This window comes from Astyanax mexicanus, chromosome 16, assembly GCF_023375975.1.
Source record: "Astyanax mexicanus isolate ESR-SI-001 chromosome 16, AstMex3_surface, whole genome shotgun sequence".
NCBI classification, from domain to species: Eukaryota; Metazoa; Chordata; class Actinopteri; order Characiformes; family Acestrorhamphidae; genus Astyanax; species Astyanax mexicanus.
Window position 1 is genome coordinate 34,211,756 of NC_064423.1, and position 24,324 is coordinate 34,236,079.

The following is a 24,324-nucleotide window of genomic DNA, read 5'->3' on the forward strand; positions in this document are numbered from 1 at the left end:
TAAAACTACAGTACTGTTTTATTTATAATGAAACAAGAAAGAGAAAAAACAGTAGAAAGCATTTATAAAATTCTGTGTGAAAAATTACATTATTGAGAATAAACATGCTGCAGCATGTTACAGTTAACCGTGATATTTGGTATGATGAATTTTGACACAATGACCTCCAAGCAGAACAGCAAAAACAGTCATTAGATGTATTCTGCATATCCAGCCTCCATCATGGAAACCTGCAAGAGAGAACAGCAGAGTGAGAGACTGAAAAAAAAAATCCCTCCCTAATTTAGCTAGTATATTCCCCATCACTAGTGAGGACACAACACCAGCAAGGTGAAGACTAGCACATGCCTCCTCCGACTCCACCTCTTTTCTAACTGCTCCTGATGCAGTATTACCGAGTAGCATCACAGCGCACTGATTCTGATACATCAGCTCACAGGCGCCCCGTGCTGATCGACCATAGGAGTGATGAGGGTAAAGAGCCCCATCTACCCACCCAGAGAGAGCAAGACCAATTGTGGTCTCTCAGGGCTCCGGCAGCTGATTGCAAGCTGCATAGATAGATAGATAGATGGATAGATGGATAGATGGATAGATGGATAGATGGATAGATGGATAGATGGATGGATGGATGGATGGATGGATGGATGAATGGATGGATGGAGATGGATGGATGGATACTTTATTGATCCCCGAGGGGAAATTCTAGACATCCAGCAGAAGGTAAGTATAACTACAGTCTTTAGTGGGTGTGTGTAATGGAGAATGGAGGTAGTGCAGTTAAACACAACAAACAGTGAACACCAGTTGATGTGCATAATGTGAGGATAACTGATGTCGGCCATACAGAAAGTGCAAATACACAGTTATATAATCATTTAAATTTAGCGAGAAACAAATTTAAACGCAAGCAAAGCTTTTCATAGACTTTATGGTAAAAAAGGTAAAATCCACGCAATTCTTTGTCTCTAATAATCATATATCACATATCTGAAATCACTATCAGAACTTCACACCTATCCATACAAGATCAATACTTCTGTCATGCTGCCTCAATAAAGCCCTCAGCATAGACAGAGGCCACAGCCATCATGTTTATGAACAGGTTCTACCCATAGATAATGAACAGATGTTACAGATATTTAGACTGTCTGAACACAGTTGATATTATTTATTGGAATTCTTATCTTCATTAATACTGCTATTTGTTGTGCAAAGTTTTTCATCACAGCGCTTTATCTATTTTTTCTATATACACATACAGTGGTATGTAAACGTTTGGGCACCCCTTATAATTTTGAGGATTTTACTTTACAATTTATTGGTTTTTCGGATCAGCAATTTTAGTTAAATATATCATATAGCAGACAAACACAGTGATATTTGAGAAGTAAAATAAAGTTTATAGGATTTAAAAAGTGTGCAATAATTCTTTAAACTAAATTAGGCAGGTGCATAAATTTGGGCACCCCAACAGAAAAAATACATCAATATTTAGTAGATCCTCTTTTTGCAGAAATAACAGCCTCTGAACGCTTCGTATAGATTCCAATGATAGTCTGGCTTCTGGTTAAAGGTATTTTGAACCATTCTTCTTTTAAAAAAATAATTATTATAATATTTATATATTTTTATTATATTTTCTTTATAGAATTGTTCTTTATGTCTGTTCATCTGTCAGTACTGTCTAATATGACTACTTGTTGTTTTTAGACTTTGTACTTTAGAAATGTACATCAGAGCCTGTGCTTCTTCCTCTGTAGTCTATTTCAACTTTAGACAGTGGTCAACATTATTCTACAAACATGTTTTATCAAGGCTAAATAATAGAAATACAAAAGGCATCAGCACTGCCATGTCCAACCTCTTGGTCGATGCAGCCAAACTGCCAGGACCAGCGAGTGTTGTAGAGAAAGGGACGGAGGTCAAAGCGGTTGTCGTCAGGGCCGTAGCTTTCAGCATGGTAGGACGGAGTCACTGTGGTCATCTTGTGCCTGTTGACTGAGTACATCCTGAAGAAGTGCTTCACTTTGGCAGCCACCTGAACAGCCAGAGAAAGAAAATTAGAAGCATGCTGATACTGGTTACTCCAAAAAAAGCATACTCTGTTTTTTATGATATAATGAACACAAGAATCTGGGCACATCTGCAAATGAGCTGGACAGAGCAGGAAATGCAGTGGTGGACTGTGAGATGAGAAGCTAGAGGTCTGAAAGGCCTGAAATATTTATCCAAACTTAAGTATAGCCTAAATACGCCATGTACACACAGCTTGTGTAGTCTGTGTAGAGCAGGGGTGTCCAAACTTTTTTTGTTGGGGGCCAGAAGGAGAAATATATTTGAAGTCACGGGCCACAGACTCTGTAATAAAACAAATAATGAAATATACCACTTTAAATAATACATTTTCCTGATTATTTCATTTACACACCATTTTACTTAGTGTTGTGTAAACTAAGATTTTTAAATTGATGTTTAATTTCATGATGTCTCTTAATATTAAACTCCTTAATTACAGCGACTTTTAGACTCTTCTGCCTGTAACCCAGGCCTCTTCGTTTTTCTGCGCTAGAAATGCGCACTCTCTCTGCTTTTAGACTCTTTGCCCCATTTTTTTCTGCGCTAGAAATGCGCACTCTCTCCGTTTTTAGACTCTTTGGCCCGTTTTTCTGCGCTAGAAATGCGCACTCTCTCTGCTTTTAGACTCTTTGCCCCATTTTTTTCTGCGCTAGAACTGGGCTCCCTCTCCGCTTTTAGACTCTTTGGCCAGTTTTTCTGCGCTAGAAATGCGCACCCTCTCCGCTTTTAGACTCTTTGGCCAGTTTTCCTGCGCTAGAAATGTGCACCCTCTCCGCTTTTAGACTCTTTTGCCAGTTTCTGACACCTAGCGTTCCAAAGTTGAATCTCACATTATAAAAACCTGCTTAACAACGGGCCAACTTTCATTCTATTTCTAAAATACCTCGCGGGCCGCTCCAAAAAAGGAAACGGGCCGCAAATGGCCCGTGGGCCGTAGTTTGGACACCCCTGGTATAGGGGATTAATGCAAATAGGCTGGGACTCTCCTTCTCGCCTATGATTACTGCTGTGGTTTAATTAGACACTGAGTTCTGTTACAAGTGGGCATAAAATTGCATTTATATATCCAGGGTTCTTGCACCATTTTTAAATTTGAATTTAATGCTTTTTAGGACCTTTTTAAGACCTCAATAAATATGAATTTAAGACTCAATAATGTTGTCATAATTCCTTTGGTAGAAAATCATTTATTTTATTGGTAATCAAAACTTAATGTTTCCTATTTGTTATCTTTTTTTGTGATTTTTTTGTGATTTTTTGTGATTGTGATGCAGAACAGAGCAAACATAGCATATGTAAAGTTGCATTACGTTAAACAACACACTGAACTGCATGTAGAAACCATAAGGAGCTTTAAAAGAACAGTCTCTGATAAAAATAAGCTTAAAATATAAAGCCAATACGTTGAAAAAATATGTACTTATCTGTTTGCAAAACAGCAAATCAACACAAATGTTTCGGGCAGACTTGTCCACAGTATCTGAGGCCACTGTGTTTCCCCACCGGCATTAAACTTGCAGTCTATATTAAATAATACCTACAGCAAACTTATAGAAAATTTAAGACAAATTAAGACCTTAATTATCCAGATTTTAATTTAAGACATTTTAAGACTTTTTAAGAACCCGCAGGAACCCTGAAATCAATAAAGTAACGTTCTAGAGTTCACCAGATCCCATTTCACCTCTTTCCAGCATGAGATTGCAACACACATTTGGCCAGCAAAGATGCCATATTTATCACCAATTAAGCATTTATGGGACCATTTGGAACTCCAACTTCAGCAACCTAAGAGTGTGCAGCAGGATCTACAGGCCCAGCTGCAACATATGTGAGAAATTGTGACACAGGATGCTGTACGGAACCTGTACCCCACCGTACCCAAGCATATCTCATCTTGTATCCAGGATAAAGGCTTCCAACAGGGTACTAGAGCTTCCTTTTAATCATACATTTTTTCCCAATAAACGTATAAACCTTCACTCTAATATTGTAATCACATACATATACCATCGTTACCTTTACATATAAAAAGTTAAATTCAATTCCACCACATCCTTCTTGGTTAGGAGTTATTTTTGCTCAGTGAGTGTATTTAAAGCTGTAGAGCAGAGCACAGAGTCTGACCTGTGTAGGGGAGCAGGTCTCTCTCCATGAGTGGATGAGCTTGCAGAACATGCTGTACGGGCCACACTTGGAAATCTTCCTGAGCTTGCCAATAACAGACAGCTCAGAATAGGTCATCCCCATATCAGCCTGAGAGAGAGAGAGAGAGAGAGAGAGAGAGAGGGAGAGAGAGAGGGAGGAGGGGGGGAGATATCATTACATTACATTACATTACATTTGGCAGATGCTTTTGTCCAAAGTGACTTACAATAGTGAAGTACAAAAGTAATAGAAGGTAAAAACATCTTTATACAGGGCCTAAAGGAGGTCAAAGGGAAATAATGGGATAGAGGAGTGAAGGAGGAGAAAGGAAATGAGGTTAGAAGTAATTAGTGTGTTAGAGGTGTTAGGAGAATAAGTGCTCTTTGAAGAGCTCTATCTTCAGGAGTTTATTAAAGATGGTTATAGCGAAGTTGTGTTAAAAAGATGGTTTTGCTGGTATAACCAGAAGTTCAGTCTTTGAGAGATTTAATTGAAGGTGATGCTCCTTCATTCATGAGGATATGTCTGAGACACCCTGCGATATCCGTGCAGAGATTGAAGGATCTTCAGGTGAGAATGACAGGTATAGCTGGGTGTCATCAGCAAAGCAATGGTAGGAAAATAACCTGACCTAGAGAGGCGGTGTATATTGAGAAGAGAAGGGGTCCCAGTACCGAACCCTGGGGAACCCCAGTGGATATGGAAAGCGTAAATGAGGAAGAGGTTATTAATAGTTTATTGTAATGTCACCACACACGACATGTGTAGACAGCCTCGTACTGTATTTCCACACTGAACAAAGGAGGAAGTGGAGTATTAGGTTCTTCACCAAGGTGTGAAAAAGAGGAAAGTATCTGTCTAGAGAGAACTGTTCTCTGTTCTGCTAAAAAACTTAACTAAGAGAACAACAAAGACGGCAATTATTTATTATGCCTATGTAACCCCATCCTAGAAAGCTAGTTCATCTTTGTCAGCTCATATGGCCATGTTCCTCAACCTCAAATAAAAGGTCTGTAAGGATTATAGCTTTTTTATAATTTTCTCTGACCCATCATTACCTCGTCAGTCTGAGACACCTGTCCCTCAGTCAGGGGTTCCAGCTCTGCAGTGGGAGGAGCCACCAGAATGCTGCAGAGGACAAGAAACAGAGGACAGGACAGATCTGATCAGAAGCAGCAGATTCACATGGCAATATGACTCCTGTATTTACAGTCTAAGCTTAAACTCTGCACTGACAGGCTCAGCTTTACAGTATATAGCACAGTGATGCTCAGTCAAATGTGATATACTGCATATTGTCACTGTCCAATGAAAAACAAGTATCTCCAAAACAGCAAACAAAAACAGGAAAGGGGAAAAACCTTCTAAACGTTCAATGGAAGGTTGGAATGGATTTTTTTCTGATCATTTTGAAGTATTTCTATTGGTCCGTTCATCAAGTAATTTTGGCACAGTATAAGGGACAGTTTCTCTGTTCAAATTATGTAGTAAAGTACAAATCCACAAAAATGGAGATACTTGTTTTTCATTGGCCAGCGGCAATATATACTGTAGATATTTTCACTGCCATGTCCAAATTGATGTTAAAACAGTCGCTATGTAAAAAAAAAAAAGAAAAATCATCATCAGTAAGAAAACAGTGTATTAATTAAAAAAGACACACTGTCAAAATGTTAGTGTACACACCTATCATACTGAATAAGAGATTGTCAGACACACAGATAAAAAGATTGTTACAGACAGAGATGTATAGTAAATAAAAAAGAACTACTTCACTACTGTACTTAAGTACTATAATGCTGTATCTGTATCTACTGGAGTATTATTTTTACTTCACTACTGTACTTAAGTACTAAAATACAGTATCTGTATTTACTGGAGTATTATTTTTACTTCACTACTGTACTTAAGTAATAATGGAGAATTATTTTTTTTTTCCTCCTACTTCCAATTTTTACTTTACTCCATATTTTCCAGACAGACAGACATGTAATTTTTTTTTCCTCAGTGGACTGCATCGATAGATCAACACACACTTTACACATACCAGCAGATATACGGATAGATAGACCGGTATATATTTATATACATTTTTATTATTAACATAACACTATGTTGTTGAGTATCAAATAAACAGACAGAAAGACTAAACAGACTAGATAGGTCGACCAACTGTAACTCTTAACACAGCCAGTAATTCAAAAACTCTCATAGATGTTATATTTATGATGTACAGCTCTGCAGGGTATGTGCTGATATCTGCAATGTGTAGTTATATCCACATACCTCTTAAGAGCAGTGAGCTGAAAGTGGTCTGTGCAGTACTGCAGGAATCGCTTCAGGTCCATCTTGCTAACTCCTCCTATAGGGTTTATATCAGCGCTGGAGCAATCATACTTCGTGAAGTAGCCAGTCAAGCTAAGAAACCCAGGAACCAGAGAGTCACACTTAAGGGATACTTCCAAAAGAATTAAAAAATGACAGTAAAAGCACTAAAAATCAAAGCTTTGAGTAAGTTACATAGCTTTTAGTAGACAAACCTTTCATCTACATTAGCTGATCCGAGGACCAGCAGACCTCCAGGCTTCCCTTGAGCCCAAAGGCAGAGTTGAGCGAAGAGATAGGCCAGAATCATCCTGACCCGGGCCTGAGAGAGTCAAGACAACAAATAATCAATCAAATAACCAATCAATCAATATTTAGCCATAAACAGCCATATATAAGCGATTCATAATCATTATTTTACATTCAGACTCAACTATCTCACTTACAGCATCAGCCACCATAACATTATAACCAAGTGAAGTGGACAAACATTGATTGTATGTGGTGTATAGTACACAATGACGTGCCATACTGGGATACCAGTATAAAAACTGATCATGAAGTGTTACTTCAGGGGACGGTTTAAGAATACCCACACCTGTATATGTTGTGAGGTGTTATCCTGTGAATAAGAGTTGAAGTGAAGTCTGATAGTGGGTGCCAAATGATTTGGAAATTACACTTCCAATAGTATCACCTGTGTAGCAGGAGTTTATCATAAAGAGATTACCACCCACAGTAGACAGCACAGTTGGTGGTAATGGTCATGAATTGTACCATTTGGCTAGAGCAAACAGATAAGCATCTCCACAGATCCACGCACCCTCCATTAGATAAGGCAAAAGTCAAAAGACATGATACCTGATGCACTGATTATTTGCATTTTTAATGTGAGAAGCCCATGCCTGCTGATAGTAGGGGAGACAATCTAATTTATTTCTTTATAATTATTATGATAAGTTAAGTTGTTTTTTTTAAGGCGCACTTTCCAAAAATCGCCAGTTCACCTTATTAATCCAGGACCCCATAAAATAATAAATAATACTTTATTATTTATTAACCCCCTCCTACATCCTACCAACCAGTTGTTAGCACGTTTGGGTGGAGCCCTATCTGGGTGGAGTTTCCATGTTCTCCCTGTGACTGCGTGGGTTTGAATACTCTAAATTGATTTGTATATGTATGTATAGGTATGTGTATTGTATAGTATTGTGTGTGTTTAAAATGTATGTATGACTGTGCCCAGATAAAATTGCTGTAGTGCCCGATGAAGTCCTCCAGGTGGACGGTTGTTTCCGGTTAAGAGTACGCTTTGCACTATTGGCTGCCGCTTCTCAACGGTGTGTGGATGAGTGCTGAGTGTAAATGGTTGTGTGTAAAACATGTAAATTATAAAGTGTTCTTTGGTTTCTAGAAAGGCGCTCTAAAAGTGTAACTTCATGATCAAGCAATAGCTATAGAAAGTTAATTTAGGTTTGAGACATTGATAAAGAATTGGGCTCAAATTTTTCCAAAGTGTTAAAAAATGAACATGAATACACTAATTTTGTTGGCTGAAAAAAATGTTTTATCATTAACTGTATGCCATTTGGAGATCAGTTCATGTTCTACTCACTTCAGTATTCACAGTATTCAGACCTATTTTTAGCCCATAAATTTGCAGGCCACAGCTATTTTAAACTTCTCTAAATCCTTCAATGCTTTGTACAGTTTTCCCTGTTCTCAAAATACAGTGTTTTAGATGTTTGGTTGGCCTATAAAGTTTCTAAAGCTTTGACATTAATGCATCTAGCAAATAACGCACCCACCAATTAGCACAACAGCTACTGTGCAAACCTCACACACCAGCTGTGCACTGGCTGACCAACTACGCTAGCACTCAAACACAAACGCCACCAAAGACTGTTCCTCATTCTTTTTACAATTTTGTCACATTTAAATAATGCTGACAGGCAAAACATGTCAGACATGTGGTGGAATTTGGAAATTAACCATTCACAATTCTGCACAATATGCTAAACTCTGCACATGTACCCAAATATCTGAGGCACAGAGTGTGAAACAGCACAGGGTCTGTATTTACACTGAGGTCAGGTTGTATTACCTTGTTTGCAAGCTCCTGAGAGGAAACGCTCACTAAGCATTATCTGCCTGGGGGCTTTATTGACAGGTCACTATGCAAAAGATAGCAAATGATGAAATCCAACGGCGTGATGATTAAGTAAACTCATGCTATGATGAAGTCAGTCATCCACGTATTTAAATATATCCCTGTACTCCACCCCATCAGAAAAATGTTGCTTATTCTGACTAATTTCATTAAAAAACATTTGATAATGCTCTGAGTAGTCCAACGGACTGAGGCACCGCCATCTGAGGATCACAAGCTTGAATTCCAGGTAAAGCTGCTTTTCCATCAGCAGCCGGAGTCTGAGAGAGAGCACAATTGGCCATACTCTCTCTGGGAGGGTATATGTTACTCAGCACAGGCAGGGTGCTGCACTTTACCTCAGACACTGCTAACTACTGGAAAAAAGCGGTACCACTTTAAAATAAGACTACACTTATAAAGGGTTTATAAATGGTTTACAATTAGTTTATTAATGGTTACTAATTAGGTAAAAATCATTAATAATCAGTTATAACACATGCGTCAAAAAAGGGCAACAATATAGATGGCTGTGGGTTCACTATTGGTCATTGTTGCGCTCTCTATGTATGTGTTATAACTGATTATCAATGATTTTTAAGGCATTTGCAACCTAATTGGTAACCATTAATAAACTAATTGTAAACCATTTATAAACCCTTTATAAAGGTAGTCTTATTTTAAAGTGGGACCAAAAAAGCATTGAAGGAGACATTTGCAGCTTACCCTTCTAGTGTTGGGGGCATTACTAGTAATTGGGGGAGTCCTCATGAGTGGGTTGGGTAATTGGGCTTCCAAATTCAGGGGAAAATTTAATAACATCAAATAAATGTTTTAGATATATAAAAAAAAAAAGTTCAATTGTTTAAATGGATTTTTACACAACAGTACATAAAAGTCACAAAAATAAATGGCTTATTAACAGCCTGTAGTGTGTAAACGAATACATATATTTTGTTGTTTCAAATGCAAAGGTGAGAAGAATGAGAGATTAAGAATGTAGAGAGATAAAAACAAGTGTATGAGTCAATGGCTTACACCATAAGATTTTTAGGTGGCTTGTGCACTTGTGCAATTACTGTGAATTTATCCTAACAGCGTGCACTGTATATTTTTCGTGTTTGGTACAACTACACATACCATAACACCCCTAAACTGATGTGAACTGAAACTGCAAAACTAAGGCCAAAACTTCCTGACTGTAGGTTTTCCTATAGACGGGGTCACACAAGCTATTCATAATACCCACATAATTTAGATTTTTTTTTATAAGTCACAATGATGCAATTTTATTGCATTGCTAAAAATTAATTGGCTTGTGTTTTCAGAAATTCATGAGCAGGATATGTTTGCTTTAAAATGATCAAATGTTTAAATTCTGCTTAATTTAAGGAGTCCTAAAAGTTCTATCCTACCTGTACATTCTGCAGAGCCAGGTTCTCCCTGTTGCTCCCTCCATTTACTCGGAAATTAGGCAGCTTCCCCATCACCACTGAGAAGATTCCCAGAATGCCTTTTACTGCCATGTCAATGTTGATGTTTAGATGATTGCTATTTAAAAAAAAAAAAAACAGACATATAGAATACATTAAATATCCAGTTGTTTGCAGACACCCCATGTAAATAAATGCTTGCAAGCTGCACCCACTGATGATAAATATGTGCTCCAGGCCCAATGCCAAGTGTGGTCTAGAAGGGTATAAAGCCCCCAGTAGGCCTGTCACGATAACAATTTTTGCAAAATATTTTTTTTGTCCCAGAAATTATTGCGATAAAAGATATTGCTGGCATTTTTAGACCCCTAATTTGGCAGTAAAAAAATAATAACATAATATTGTAACAAACTGATTAACCCTTTTAAAGACAATAAACTTTCCATTCCTGTTTATGCACCTAGTTTTGGAAGCTGAACAGTTTCAGCTTGAACCAAAGTAGGTTATAGTAGGTTCTTTGGATTGTACTATATAAATATGTGCAGAGACAGGGGAACTGTGTTTGCCCCACACCATGATATGCATCCCCGGTCTGTCCCAGCTGGCACACGTTGAACCGTTATAAAGACCCTCTCTCAGCCTTCACTCGAAAGATACGCTGATTTGAGTTCAGCAACTAAAGCCGCACTGGGCTGTTACTATGTTTCTTTAGGTTTGTTTTGGGTGTTGATAGAGGGCATTTTTTCTAATAAAGGTGCAGCCCCGCCCACAGTCACAATATATGTAAGAGCATTTTGTAAGTGCAAACACAAAGGACGATATCACGATTATTAAAATGATTGAGGTCATGTATTGAGCTGTGGAGCATTGGATAAAATTGTGTGTCTAGAATGATGGCGAGCCATCAAAACTTTTGGGACAAGCATGACTGATGCGAGAGCAAACACAATACAAGTTACAGCTCAATGAAGAATAGAACACAGCAATTTTGTAAAATTGAAACCCATTATTAACAAGCACCAACACAAACACAAAGCATGTAAATGTTAATCTTTCAGCTCAGTCCATCCAATCAGCTGCCAGCTCTGACCTGCCAATCTGAGCCGCTAGCTCTTTAGCTCGGTTGCGAGTGTCCTCAGAGGAGTTCTCACTGGCCATGTAGCAGGTGGTGAAGAGCCGACCACACAGCTCCCGTGGGTCTTCTGGCCTGTATGATGAATCGCTGACCAGCCGCCAAACATCTTCCAACACCTGCACATCTGCACGAAGCAGAGGAAAGAGAGGTTAAGCTACACAGCCTGGCCAAAGAAAAGTAAATGATGTGGGGTTGATGCTACAGTTGGTCTGTAGGTCTAGGTTCAGCAACAGTATGTGCTGAAAGAATGAGGTCAGCTGACTACCTGAATATACTGAATATAGACCAGGTTATTCCATCAATGGATTTTTTCTTCCCTGATGAACACGGCCATATTCCAAGATCACAATATCAGGATTCATGGGGCTGGAATTATGAAAGAGTTCAGGATTCAGGTAGCATGAGATCATTATTTTCACACATGGATTGAGAGAGAGTTCACCACAGAGTCCAGACCTTAACCTCATTGAGAATCTTTGGGATGTGCTGGATGGAGAAGAGCTGCTTTGTGCAGCGGTCAGACTCTACCATCATCAATGCTGCTGCAAGATCTTGGTGAAAATTTATACAAAAACTGGATTGAAATATATCTTGCAACATTGCAGAAGCTTATTAAAACAATGCCACAGTGAATGCAGCGTGCAGCAATCAAAGCTACCTTTTTGGCCAGGCAGTATAGGTTAGATGCATATTTATATACAATATCAGCACTGTAAAGGCTGCTATCTTTCTATATATATATATATATATACACTATATAGACAAAAGTATTGGGACACCTGCTCATTATATGTTTCTTGTCAATCTAGGGTATTAAAATGGTACAGAATTTATCCTGTTTTTGTTGTAGTAGCTGCAGTATCTCTACTGTCCTACTAGATTTTGAAGCATTATGTGAGGACTGCATGAATTGCATGCTTTTTTCACTTGTTATGCTGCTTATTGCCCACCGCTACTTACTGCCATCTTTGACTGCCTGACAGACCAGCACACACATGGAGTAGACGATGCAGGCTGAAGAGGAGCTGTCTACTCCACCACTGAGAGGAAGAAGAAAGCCGGCCTGAAATTATTAAAAAAAAGACATTGATTAAGACAGACAGCAGAAGTTATGCTGCTGAGACCTTTGGGATACTCATGAAGGGCCTTCTGTATTAAATGAGGATGTGATTAAAACTGTAATACTATTATAGTTGCTTGAATGGTGTTATACAGCAATATTGGTTATTATTACCAATTAATGCCCCATCAAGGATAATTAATCTATTTGTAATTGCCACTACAGAGGCCTATCAAAAAATAAAATGAGACACTCACCTGACCACTCCTCCTCAAATAGTCCCATAACCAGCATGCAGGACCAAGACTAGCAGAAATAATAAACAAAGACAATACAAAATAAACAATAAGTATAGCTGTATACAGCTCTGGATACAGCTCTTTTGCTATTTAAATGTATATGTTTGAGTAAAATGAACATTGTTGTTTTATTCTATAAACTTTTAATAAAATGTATTTACATTTATCAATGAGAAATGGCTGAAATAACAAAAAATGACGCAGAGCTTTCAGACCTCAAATAATGCAAAGAAAACAAGTTCATATTCATAAAGTTTTAAGAGTTTAGAAATCAATATTTGTTGGAATATCCTGGTTTTTAATCACAGTTTTCATGCATCTTGGCATGTTCTCCTCCACCAGTCTTACACACTGCTTTTGGATAACTTTATGCCATTTCAGGTGCAAAAATCCAAGCAGTTCAGTTTGGTTTGACGGCTTGTGATCATCCATCTTCCTCTTAATTATATTCCAGAGGTTTTCAATTTGGTAAAATCAAAGAAACTCATCATTTTTAAGAGCTGTAGACAATACCGTAAACACAGTAACCCACATACAATTTATATTTTCTTCTAACAGGATAATTTAATACATTGTATGAAGCTGTCTGGGTTAGATATGAAACACCCCTTCCTCTCTCTCATGTTTCTCTCGTTTCTTTACTTCTCTGACTGAAACTTTAGACTGCAGTCCATAAAACTGACAAAGCAGTCAGTCAGAGGGAAATCAGTATCACACGACACGTCCTGAACCTTTAAAGGCTCCTCAGTGACCAAAATAGACTCGTTCTGCTGAAAAGCATTACAGGAGACACTGAATCACTTGGTATGAGCATTAGCACTGGTTGCTATCACAGGAAAATCAAAATCAGGGGAAAATCACATTTCTACAGTTTTCCCCTGCAGCAAAGGTCAGCCAACTCAAGTGTGGTGTATCACTCTGCTTCGCTGGTTTAGCCCTGTAGCTACAAGGCTAATGCAGCGACACACAATGAAACAGACTGGCATCATGCAAACTGTAATGCTAAATCACACATTTCCCCCAAACCACACTGAGTTCTTAAGAAAAACCTGTGTACAAAGAAAGTATACTTAAGAGCTTTATAAGTATGTTTGAATTATATAAAAAAATTCTAAAAGTACATTTTCTTTTAGGGGTGCGCCATATATTGTATCATACGCAATGTTTTTGAATATCATGAACGATATTATCACTCACCCCTAATTAAAGTAGGGTGCTACTTTTTTTACTGTTTTTAGCAAAAGGAAAAATTCACACTGTTTTCATTTCCCATTATATATCTACTAGAGACAGATTTTTTTCATTTATAGACAGATTATATAATTTATTTTACTTTAATCCTGGACATATGGAGATATTTGGAGTGTATTTTTAGTATCATGACATTTTAGATCATTGACTTCTGATCATACTTACAAATCTGATCATTTTCTTTTTTTTTTATATATATCTCAGTTAGGGATGTGCCATATCATATCGTATGCAATAATTAAATAAAATTGTCATTTTGTTGCAGTAGTGTATTCTTGACATATATATATATATATATATATATATATATATATATATATATATATTTTAATTCAGTGTTTTGTCATATCGCCAAGATAATCGTTATCGCAGAAATACCATGAAATATTGTGTTTTTTTCTCATAATTGTGATTAAAAAAAACACATACTTAAATATACTGAAGTTATACGAATAAAAGCACTCAAAAGCAGAACGGAATGCTTTTACGTTATATTTAACTGTAGCTTAATTACAATTGAAATACTTAACTTAATACTTAAGTTGTCAAAAGTTGTTTTAAAATAGTTTCTATTTAAGTATATATTATTTTTAATGCTAAAAGTATGTACTTTTTCATGTTAAGTATACTTTAAAAAATATACTTCAATGCACTTTTCTTTTACAAGGGAAGTCATCCTCATGTAGCTGCAGACACTGTATAACATACAGTTCAATATAAAAGTGGAAAAATTCAGCATAGCTCAAATCAGTCGCTGCTACACTGAAGCCTGTGCATGAGCTTAAAGAGCTTTACAGCTTTATAGGTTAATAAATGATGTCGAAATTATCAATTTTATTTTATCTGTGCATAATTTAACATATTTTCTAATAATGGTTTATCTGCATCTAATATATAAATATGATAATTGAACATTAAATATTATCACACTGTCACTGTGACACCCAAAAACTTGTATGTCAGGAGGATAAAACCTTGTAAGAGTTGTATTGGATTTTTTTTCAAATCATTTTGGACCATTGGTTCATTTAATTTGAAATTCTGACATCAGACCTACCAGATTCACAAAAAATTAATTAAAAAAATAAATAAATAACACAGTTTAACACTGGAAACCCTTAGTAAATTTTACATAGCTAACATTTTAAAGCAGCAGAATATGAGGATTAAATATGCTGAATACATTGGCTTAAACTATTTAGGTATTTAATAAGGTATAATTGTAAAGTAATCATCTAATTTCAATGATGTCTCTAAACAGTGAGTTTTGGAGCACCTGATCTCTTCCTCGGGGGAGTGAAAGACCCAGTCCACAGGCTGGTGGGTGGGCAAGAAGATGTCTTTGCAGTCAGACAAGGAGAAATCCACCTTAATCCTGTGGTATGGTTTGTGTTCATACTCCTGCAGAGAGACAGACAGAGAGAGAGAGAGAGAGAGAGAGAGAGAGAGAGACAGAATAAGAGAGAGAGAGAGAGAGAGAGAAACTATAACCGGGGCATTTAGTACTGATGTGTGAAGGTCTCTGGGATGCTCCTCACAGGGTCTCACCATGTGCGGGTGGCATCTCTCTCCACGATAGCTGCGCACATCCTCCAGGTCCAGAGTTGCTGTAACAACCTCCTAAAACCAATAACAAATATAAAAATAATCAATAATCCTCCAGATAACACCATTCTGAACACACACTTCATTCTTTGCACTTCTCTGCATATATTTATCATGTCCTTTTACACATATATAGAATATGCCTCAGTCATATGACAGAATAATTAGCCTGTCAGATGTGGGGTTAATTTAGTAATGTGCTGTATGTTTTTATGTACTGCATAAATATTTATATTTTATATAAAATACAACACATATAGTTGCATTTTTATAAATAATTATAATAATTACTATTGAATCAAAAAAACAAAAAAAAATGTGAAACTCCTAAATTATATCAAAGTATTGCACACAGAGTGATCTATTTTAAGCGTTTATTTCTTTTATTGTTGATGATTATGGTTTACAGCTAATGAAAAGCCAACAATCAGTGTCTCAGAAAACGTTAATATTATATAATTACATTTGGTACTTTTGGCAGTGTAGGCACTGTGCCAAATCCTGCTGGAAAATGAAATTCTCATCTCCATAAAAGTTTTCAGCAGAGGGAAGCATGAAGTGCTGTAAGATTTTCATTGGCTGTAGGCGACAATCATCAACAATAAAAAAGATAAACACTTAAAATAGATCACTCTAAGTTTAATACATCTATATAATGTATGAGTTTCACATTTTGAACTGAATTACTGGAAATAATAAAGTAAGCCACTGTGCCGCCATCATGGGATGCAATACTAGTTTCTGTTCCATGACATTTAGCATGGATATATATAAAATAATCAGTGTCAATCAATTCTTAAGGTTAATTATTAAATTATTCTTAGAAATTATTGACAGAAATTGACATATATCCCTTTTATATACCATTAATTCAAAGATGCACACAACAAAAATGCATGTGATACACCACACAAACACCACCAACCATCTAAATCACAGCACAGAGAGAACTCTTACCACATCATCCAGAGAGAACTGCACACCCTGAGCCACAATGTCTCCATTTATGGCAATCATAGAGCAGCCGTCATAATACAGCCGGTCCCCATCACACCCTTTCTGATTAGCAAACAGGTAGATTCCTCCACTCTGAAACACACACATTCAACAGTATCCCATTCCCAAAATCTCTACATACAGATTAACAGTATACGTTTTAACGCCAGCTAGTGGTGACTGGGAGTAAAATCACATTTCTGTCTACTTTCTACTATTAAACTGACCTTTGTAGTGGCTGATTTCACCAAGTTGACTCTGTGGTCAGCCTTGCGGAGCTCGTGGTAGCTGGCAGAGGAGTTGGTAAAGATCTCAACACCATCCAAGCCCATGTCAACATGAGGACTGAAAAATACACAGAGGTCAGTGCTGAATGAAGTGCGGTTAAATATGTACAGCTCTGGAAAAAAAATAAGAGACCACTTTAAAATAATTTGTTTCTTTGATTTTACCAAATTGAAAACCTCTGGAATATAATCAAGAGGAAGATGGATGATCACAAACCATCAAACCAAGCCGCTTAAATTGCTTAAATTGTTACCAAAAGCAGTGTGTAAGACTGGTGGTGGAGAACATGCCAAGATGCATTACAACTGTGACTAGAAACCAGGGTTATTCCACCAAATATTGATTTCTGAACTCTTAAAACTTGATGAATATGAACTTGTTTTCTTTGCATTATTTGAGGTCTGAAAGCTCTGCATCGTTTTTGTTATTTTAGCCATTTCTTATTTTCTGCAAATAAATGCTCTAAATGACATTGTTATATTTGGAATTTGGGAGAAATGAACTGAAGTGGTCTCTTAATATTTAACTCGGACCAGGATATCAAAGATGACACAGTAACATATTTGGCTACATGTGTACATAATAAAATACACCAGTAAGTTGTAGTAAAACAAACATCATGGGCATGATTGATTAATATCCAAACGGTAGCAAAGGATGGTAAGCAGTCTGGAAACTGCTTACATTGGGGAATGTTCTAGAGCTGCATGAACTTCTCACATATTGATTGCCTCCCATCAAGGAGGAGAACTTAAACACGCAGACAACTTGCTAAAGTATGAAATATTGATTTGAGGTTAGCATCCAGCACTAATACTGTACAAACAGTACCAGTCCAAAAAGTTTGTATACACCTTCCCTTTATCTTTATTTCTTGTTTTTTTTTACATTGTAGATTAATATTAAAGATATGAAACAATTAAAGGAACAAATATGGAATTCTGTAGTAAACAGAAAAAAAGGGTTTGTCCTCCACTAGGGGTGTGCCATAGTGTATCATACGCGATAATATCGCCAAAAATTTTTAATATCGTGAACGATATTATATCCTGAAATATCGTGACATATCACCCACCCCTAATTATCACATCAGGGTTCTACGATTTTGCCGTTTTTAGCAAAAGAAAAATTCACACTGTTCTCATTTCCTATTAAATATCTACTAGAGACAGATTATATCTGTCCAGTATCATTTATTTTACTTTAATCCTGAATATATGGAGATACTTGGAGTGCATTATTATTAGTGTCATGACATTCTGGATTATTGACTTCTGTTACAAATCTGATAAAATTATTATTTTTTTTTTATCTCAGTTAGCCATATCATATTGCATGCAATAATAAAATTCTAAAAAAAAAAAATCTAATTTAGTGTTTTGTCATATCGCCAAAAGTATCGTTATCGTGAAAATACCATGAAATATCGTGATATTATTTTAGTGCCATATCGCCCACCCCGATCCTCCACATTAATCCCCTGATCTAAACCTGATGAACTGAGATGGTGATTTGAGGTGATTTAATTGGGATGAGCTGGAGCTTCACAGCATGAAGAAAAAGCAGCAACTATTGTTCAGCACCTCCAGGAACTCCTTCCTTCAAGATGCTGAGAAATCTATTCCAGGTGACTCTCCCCCATGAAGACACTGAGATTAAAATACCAAGAGTGTGCAGATCTGTTCTCAAAGATAAATGTGCTCCTTAGAAGAATCTAAAGTAAAAAACATATTCTGGTTTGTTTAAGACTTTATGTTAACAAAATAGTTCAGCATATGTTTCTGTATATATATATATTTTTTTATTTCTTCAATAATAAATTTGCTATCTAAAAAAATCCTTAAAAAAAGCACATTAAATGAGAAGAGGTGTTTCCAAGCTTTTGACTGGTAATAGGCTTCCTCAAGAGGAATTGTTAATGTATTTATCTATATTCATTCTTGCTCACTTGGAAGGTACCAATCCTTAGATCTCACACATGATGCAGTACCTTCTGGGATTCCACAGCTCAGCACAGATCTCACTCCCTATACAGGTGTCCTTAGTGGAGAGAACTGCATCTCCGAATGGCACCGTCACCTAAAAACAGAAGATTATTGGAAACAACTTTAAAATCTTATTGTGACTGTGAAGCATGGTGGAGGGAGCATCGCGGTTTGGGGCTGATTTTCTGATTTAGGTAAGAATGTATGCCTTGTGGTTATTAGGGGAATAAGGAATTATAATTCTATCATAACACTTTACATAGATGAGAGATTATAAATTTGGCTATAATTGTGCTAACAATCAGACCATATTTTATTAGTAAGCATCAAAGAAATCAAGTATTCACGATTTGATCACTTTTTTTCTCGCAACTGTATATACATTAATCTTTTTTTTTTTCCTTATTAAAAATGAATACCTAATAATCATAATTACTATTATGCAAGTCATTTAGGTGTGAATGACAGACAATCCCCCTGCATTACGGAATGAATTAACTGCATAGTTTTCTTTGCCCAAACCTCATTATTACCACATAGGGTGGAATGCCATACTTTACCTGCCCCGTCACGTCCTGGATCATCCTGGGCAAAAAATATTCCTCAACATGTCTGTAAAATAAAGAACAGGCATTTCTTAAGCTGGATGCAACTATTAAAGGCCTATGTACATTGTGAATTTCTGTTCAGAAAGGTGTTTATGTACCTGGGCTGACTCCAAGGTGAAAACCAGCGGAATTCCCGGTTGTTGCCGTGATTAGCCAGCAGCATTTTTGGACGGATCAGTAAAATCTTTCTGTCACAGCAGCAAAAAAAAAGCAAAGCTTTAAGACCTATTGCTTGTAGCAGCTGATCATAGATGAAGATTACTTATCAATTAACTTTATATGAATAATACAACAGAATACAGTACATGTCCAAAAGCATGCAGAGCCCTTTACTAATCAGAGCATTCAAATACTCTAAAGCACATGCACTGCTGATATGGGGTCCCCATGTTCAATAACAAATTAAAGCTTAGATCGGGCCCAAAAAATCCAACCCGAACCATCCCAAGCCCGTGCACATTCTGCCCGAGCCCGATTTAAACCCCACACATTTAGTAAGTACAGTGTAAAAATCGAGCTATTTAAAAATACTTTCAGGCTGTTTGAATGAGCGAAATCTGTTCAGAATGATATTAATTAAGATTGCAACACTGAAGAAGCATAGACATATTATTTAAGAAAAATCTCTTAAAATTTAAAAATGAACAATGCAAACAATGATCCACCGTTTTAAAAATTGATAAGTTAGGTTACGAGAATGATGTCTTAATGACTTTCCTCTAATCTAATATAATTTCATATGAATTAGGAATAAAAACACTTTCTAAACAAACAAACTTTTTTATGTTGAGCTTTTAGTCTACGTATATACAAAAACACAAAAAAACAGCAATACGGCTACACACTGCACATTCATTAAACCCAAATAGACCAGGAACAGTAACATAATTTACAATGACTTTCCTTTATTCTAATATAATTAACAATGTGTAAGAATATAAAATACTTTATGTTTATACTATTTTAAGCATATAGCCAAAGTGCAAAAACACACACAGTGCAGACCAGAGCTGTGTAATTATAACAGTTTAACTTGTGCAACTTTTTTAAAAACAGAGTTTGATTTGTTACTTAGCTTTATTGTGATTATCACACCATAGCTTTATATAAAATAAAAATAGCATAAAAAAACAGACAGAACTTAACTCAATAACATATGTGCTGAGTGCCATGGACCACAGACACTGCCTTACACTATTACCTCACTAACTGTTGAGCCCACATACAAACAAATCCTCACAGCAATGTGAAGCAGAGAGAGAAACAAACTTTGAATGAGTGGGATTCATAACATTTTAGACATACTGTAAACTAATACAGAGGATTTATACTCATTTGATTGTCAATACCAAAGACTGACTTGTTGAGAAAAAGGACTCTGCAGTTATAGCGAACGTTGTGATGCATAACAGGCCTGTAAAAAGAGTAAAGAAATATATTTATTACTCATTATCAGAATCAGTAATGACAGTGATCACTCCTAAACTGAACATTATACATATTATACAGCAGCTTTAACACTCACATGCCAACATCGCAGATAATGTCCTGGGTCAGCGGAGACTCCAGCAGCTCTTTGAGGACTTGGAAGCAGTGGAGAAGAGTGTCTGATTCATAGAAGTGATCAGCACATCCATATCCACTAATGTTCAAAACACAAAAAATATACACAACACAAAAATATGAATATATATAAATAAAATGAAACAATAATAAAAAAGGCATTTTAATAACATTTGGTGGTAGAAGCTATAAATTAGGGCTGCAACTAATGATTATTTTGATAGTCGACTAATTTGATGATTATTTTTTTGATTAATCGATTAGTCAGTGATTATTTCTGGCATGTCTTCCATCTCTAAAAACGACAGAAACAGCTGAACATGAGATTTAAAAAGCATTTAAATGTCTAGATATTGTTTAAACATGGAAAGTGCTGATTATTTAGTGAGTAAATATGTGATCTGTTGTGTTTGGGCACTTTTGGAGACACAGACTAAATTGAGTGTAAACTGTGTGAGTGAGCCATTTACCCCCATTTATCTCCCATTGCGCTTCTGTCCCCAGCACTTTGTGTAATGCAGTACTGTTACAAATTAATGATTAGCCGACAATAAAATTTGTAGTCAACAAATTTAAATGAAAATTAAAATCAACATTATCAATTATATCGACTAATCATTGCAGCCCTTCTATAAGTAATTTATAAAGTATTTATTTGCAACATAGCAACAAGTTTAAATTTAATTACATGATCTCCAGCTAAATTCACCATGTAGCACAATATGTGCAATATATTTATTTAATACTATCTATTTAATTACTAACAATCCATGTGCAAAATCACTGGCCACTGCCTACCATAACACATGCATACTGGGGAACCATGTTTCCTTTAATCTTAGATTTATATAGATTTATTTATTTTAAGTATTTTCATATTCTTCTGTATTTATTTCCCAACACTTCTTCTGTTCTTCTATTCTTTTCTCTGTACCACTGTTACTTTTTGTAACTTTCCCCACTGTGTGATTAATAAAGGATTATTATATGTCTTATCTTTAAACACAGGGTCACTATTGAGATTTTCTTTGCTTATATATTCCATTATCCATATATATTTAATCACTCCATAACTGTTCTTCTGTTCTTCTGTAACTAATGTTAAACAGTATGCTTACACTGGGTAGCTACAGTATGTATGTATGTAACAGATCAGTAAGTAAGTGTTTGTGCGTTTTCTCCCTCTGTGTAGTTTAGTTTTACACAAGCATAAACATAAATACACCAGAATGTGCACCAATAAACCACGCGAGCACATCGTCTCCTCTGATTGGTCAGAGCTGTCTGGCATGGGAGCAAGAAAGTAAATATAGTCAGGGTGGAGCTGGACGATATATTCATTATAATGATTAATTCAAATTTACAGTTAAGGATGATGTTTTTTATGAAAATCTTTTTTCTCTGAATTTTAATTTCCACCACCGAGTGCATTGTGTCAGTACCTAAACTATGTTGGAGAAAGCTTTCTAAAAGTTACTGGATGTTCTCACTGTTTACAATAGTTTTTTGCTTGTTTCTGGTTGCACTTTAACCACAAAAGGGAAATTTAATGAAAACAAAATAGTAAAAAACTTGTTTTATTTTTAGTAGGGGAAAAAAATTGATAAGAAAAAAAAAATACGATTTTTGTTTTGGCCATATAGTCCAGCTCAACATCAGGGTACTACTTTTTTGCTGCTTTTAGCAAAAGAAAAATTTAAACTGTTCTCATTTCCTATTATATATCTACTAGAGACAGATTATATCTGTCCAGTATCATTTATTTTACTTTAATCCTGGATATATGGAGATATTTGGAGTGCATTATTAGTATCATGATATTCTAGATCATTGGCTACTGTTACAAATCTGATAAAATTCTTTCTTTCTTTTTTAATATCTCAGTAATTGGGGTTCCGTATCATATTATTGATATTGTCACTTTGGGCATCTCCAAGTGTCACTTTGAGTATCTCCAAGTGTCACTTTGGGCATCTCCAAATGATATTATTTTATAGCCCACCCCTACAGCAGACCTTATTTTTCAGCACATACTGTTGCTGAACCTAGACCTGCAGACCAACTGCAGCATCAACCCCACATCTTTTAACTTAACTTACTTACTTAAATCCAGGTGGAGACTTTTTATTTTTGAAAAAAGGCAGTGTAGATAATCACTTCACATCAAAGTTCTATCAGACAGTAAAGTAATAAAGTAAATTACCAGATTTCCAGTTCTGGTCCCAGTCTGTATTTGGCTCCATTGGCTTTGGCTATTTCAATACCTGTTAATGAGGAGTAAAGTCAGAGTTAATCAGGTCAGTGTAAATTACTGTACTGCACTGTACTGCATGTTCACAGCATGCACTGTTCTGCTGCAGAAATACAGACTGACTCATTCACTGATTCACTGCAGCTTCAAAAACTCACTGTTCAGAATTCTCCTCAGATTCCCATCAAAATCCAGAGCCCACTGATTCAGAGAGCACGTGGCTAACGTCACCTTGCGACCCATTCTACCTGTTTAAAGAGCTCTACAGAGAACCCAGCGCTCAGATACACTGTAACTTTATCAATACCACACATCCTCTACACACCAGATCACCCACTCGAGACTGATTCCAGAGTGTCCCACCACCAGGGGCGCTCCTGAGAGAGACCAAAATTAATGAGTTTATACTATATATACTATTTATAAAGTTTTTACTATTTATAAAAAACAAAAAAATAACAATTAAATGTTATTTACTAAACTAACTAAAATCGTAATCCCATTTCCCAGCAGGGAACGAGCACATGAACAATGCAAATGAACTTTGCAAAATTATGCCAAAGCATAAAAGTTGTAAATTAAAATTATGTTATTTATGTATTACTTAGGCTATTCCTATTATCGCCACCACCAGCAGCCACGGTAATATTAACAGAATTAACAATTGAAATTTTTTACATGCAATTAGTAAAAAAAATATAAGACACCTTACTGTTAATAAAAAATGAAACTAAATGTAAAGAAAACAATCGTTTGTGTAAAACAGTTGTTATTTAAGAACTAAAAATCGTAATCATAAGAACTAAAGAATTGCTCATATATTTGAAGAATATTGAGGTTATTTATTTTATTGTTTTTTTTGTTGTTGTTGTTTTTTTTACAATATTTTAGTCTTTAAACGTGCTCTAGCTCACCAGTCAGTCAGCACACAGTAGCAGTAACACTATCACCTTTAATGCGTAAATCCTGTTTACTGTAGAAAAGGAATAAATACAAGTTAGTTTGTCTTCTTTTAGTAAAATACGTCATTACATTTTGTAAAAAAAATATCTAGAACAAGTAGTTAGTTATTATCAGAGGTGTAAAGTATGAATTACATTTACTCAAGTTACTGTAATTGAGTAGATTTTATGAGTAATTTGTAATTTT

At 36.0% G+C, this 24,324-nt stretch overlaps 1 protein-coding gene across 2 annotated transcripts; it reads right to left on the bottom strand.

Annotated features, from left to right (window-relative positions):
* On the bottom strand, positions 1 to 23,484 carry nadsyn1 (NAD synthetase 1). Of its 2 annotated transcripts, XM_049465902.1 has the most exons (21): positions 23,334 to 23,484; positions 23,128 to 23,188; positions 20,887 to 21,003; positions 20,722 to 20,775; positions 19,460 to 19,549; positions 19,314 to 19,365; positions 18,759 to 18,847; positions 16,708 to 16,825; positions 16,442 to 16,573; positions 15,428 to 15,499; positions 15,156 to 15,280; positions 12,587 to 12,635; positions 12,230 to 12,332; positions 11,225 to 11,393; positions 10,117 to 10,252; positions 6,768 to 6,874; positions 6,514 to 6,645; positions 5,286 to 5,355; positions 4,207 to 4,335; positions 1,865 to 2,041; positions 1 to 230 (listed from the first exon to the last, which is right to left on the bottom strand). In XM_049465902.1, exons 1-21 carry the CDS (start codon positions 23,416 to 23,418, stop codon positions 192 to 194), a joined length of 2,106 nt encoding a protein of 701 aa, XP_049321859.1. In that variant the 5' UTR covers positions 23,419 to 23,484; the 3' UTR covers positions 1 to 191. The 2 variants fall into 2 exon arrangements, with proteins under 2 accessions (XP_049321859.1, XP_049321860.1); XM_049465903.1 differs by lacking the exons at positions 20,887 to 21,003; positions 23,128 to 23,188; positions 23,334 to 23,484 and having other exon boundaries at positions 20,711 to 20,775.
* Positions 23,485 to 24,324: the final 840 nt, after the last annotated feature.

Excerpts from the sequence above, each read along its gene's own strand:
- nadsyn1 (XM_049465902.1), bottom strand. The coding sequence starts at position 23,418 with ATGGGTCGCAAGGTGACGTTAGCCACGTGCTCTCTGAATCAGTGGGCT. Across the intron at positions 20,776-20,886 it reads ATTATCTGCGATGTTGGCAT|GCCTGTTATGCATCACAACG; the intron begins GTGAGTGTTAAA and ends CTCTTTTTACAG. Across the intron at positions 12,333-12,586 it reads ATTTGAGGAGGAGTGGTCAG|GCCGGCTTTCTTCTTCCTCT; the intron begins GTGAGTGTCTCA and ends TAATAATTTCAG.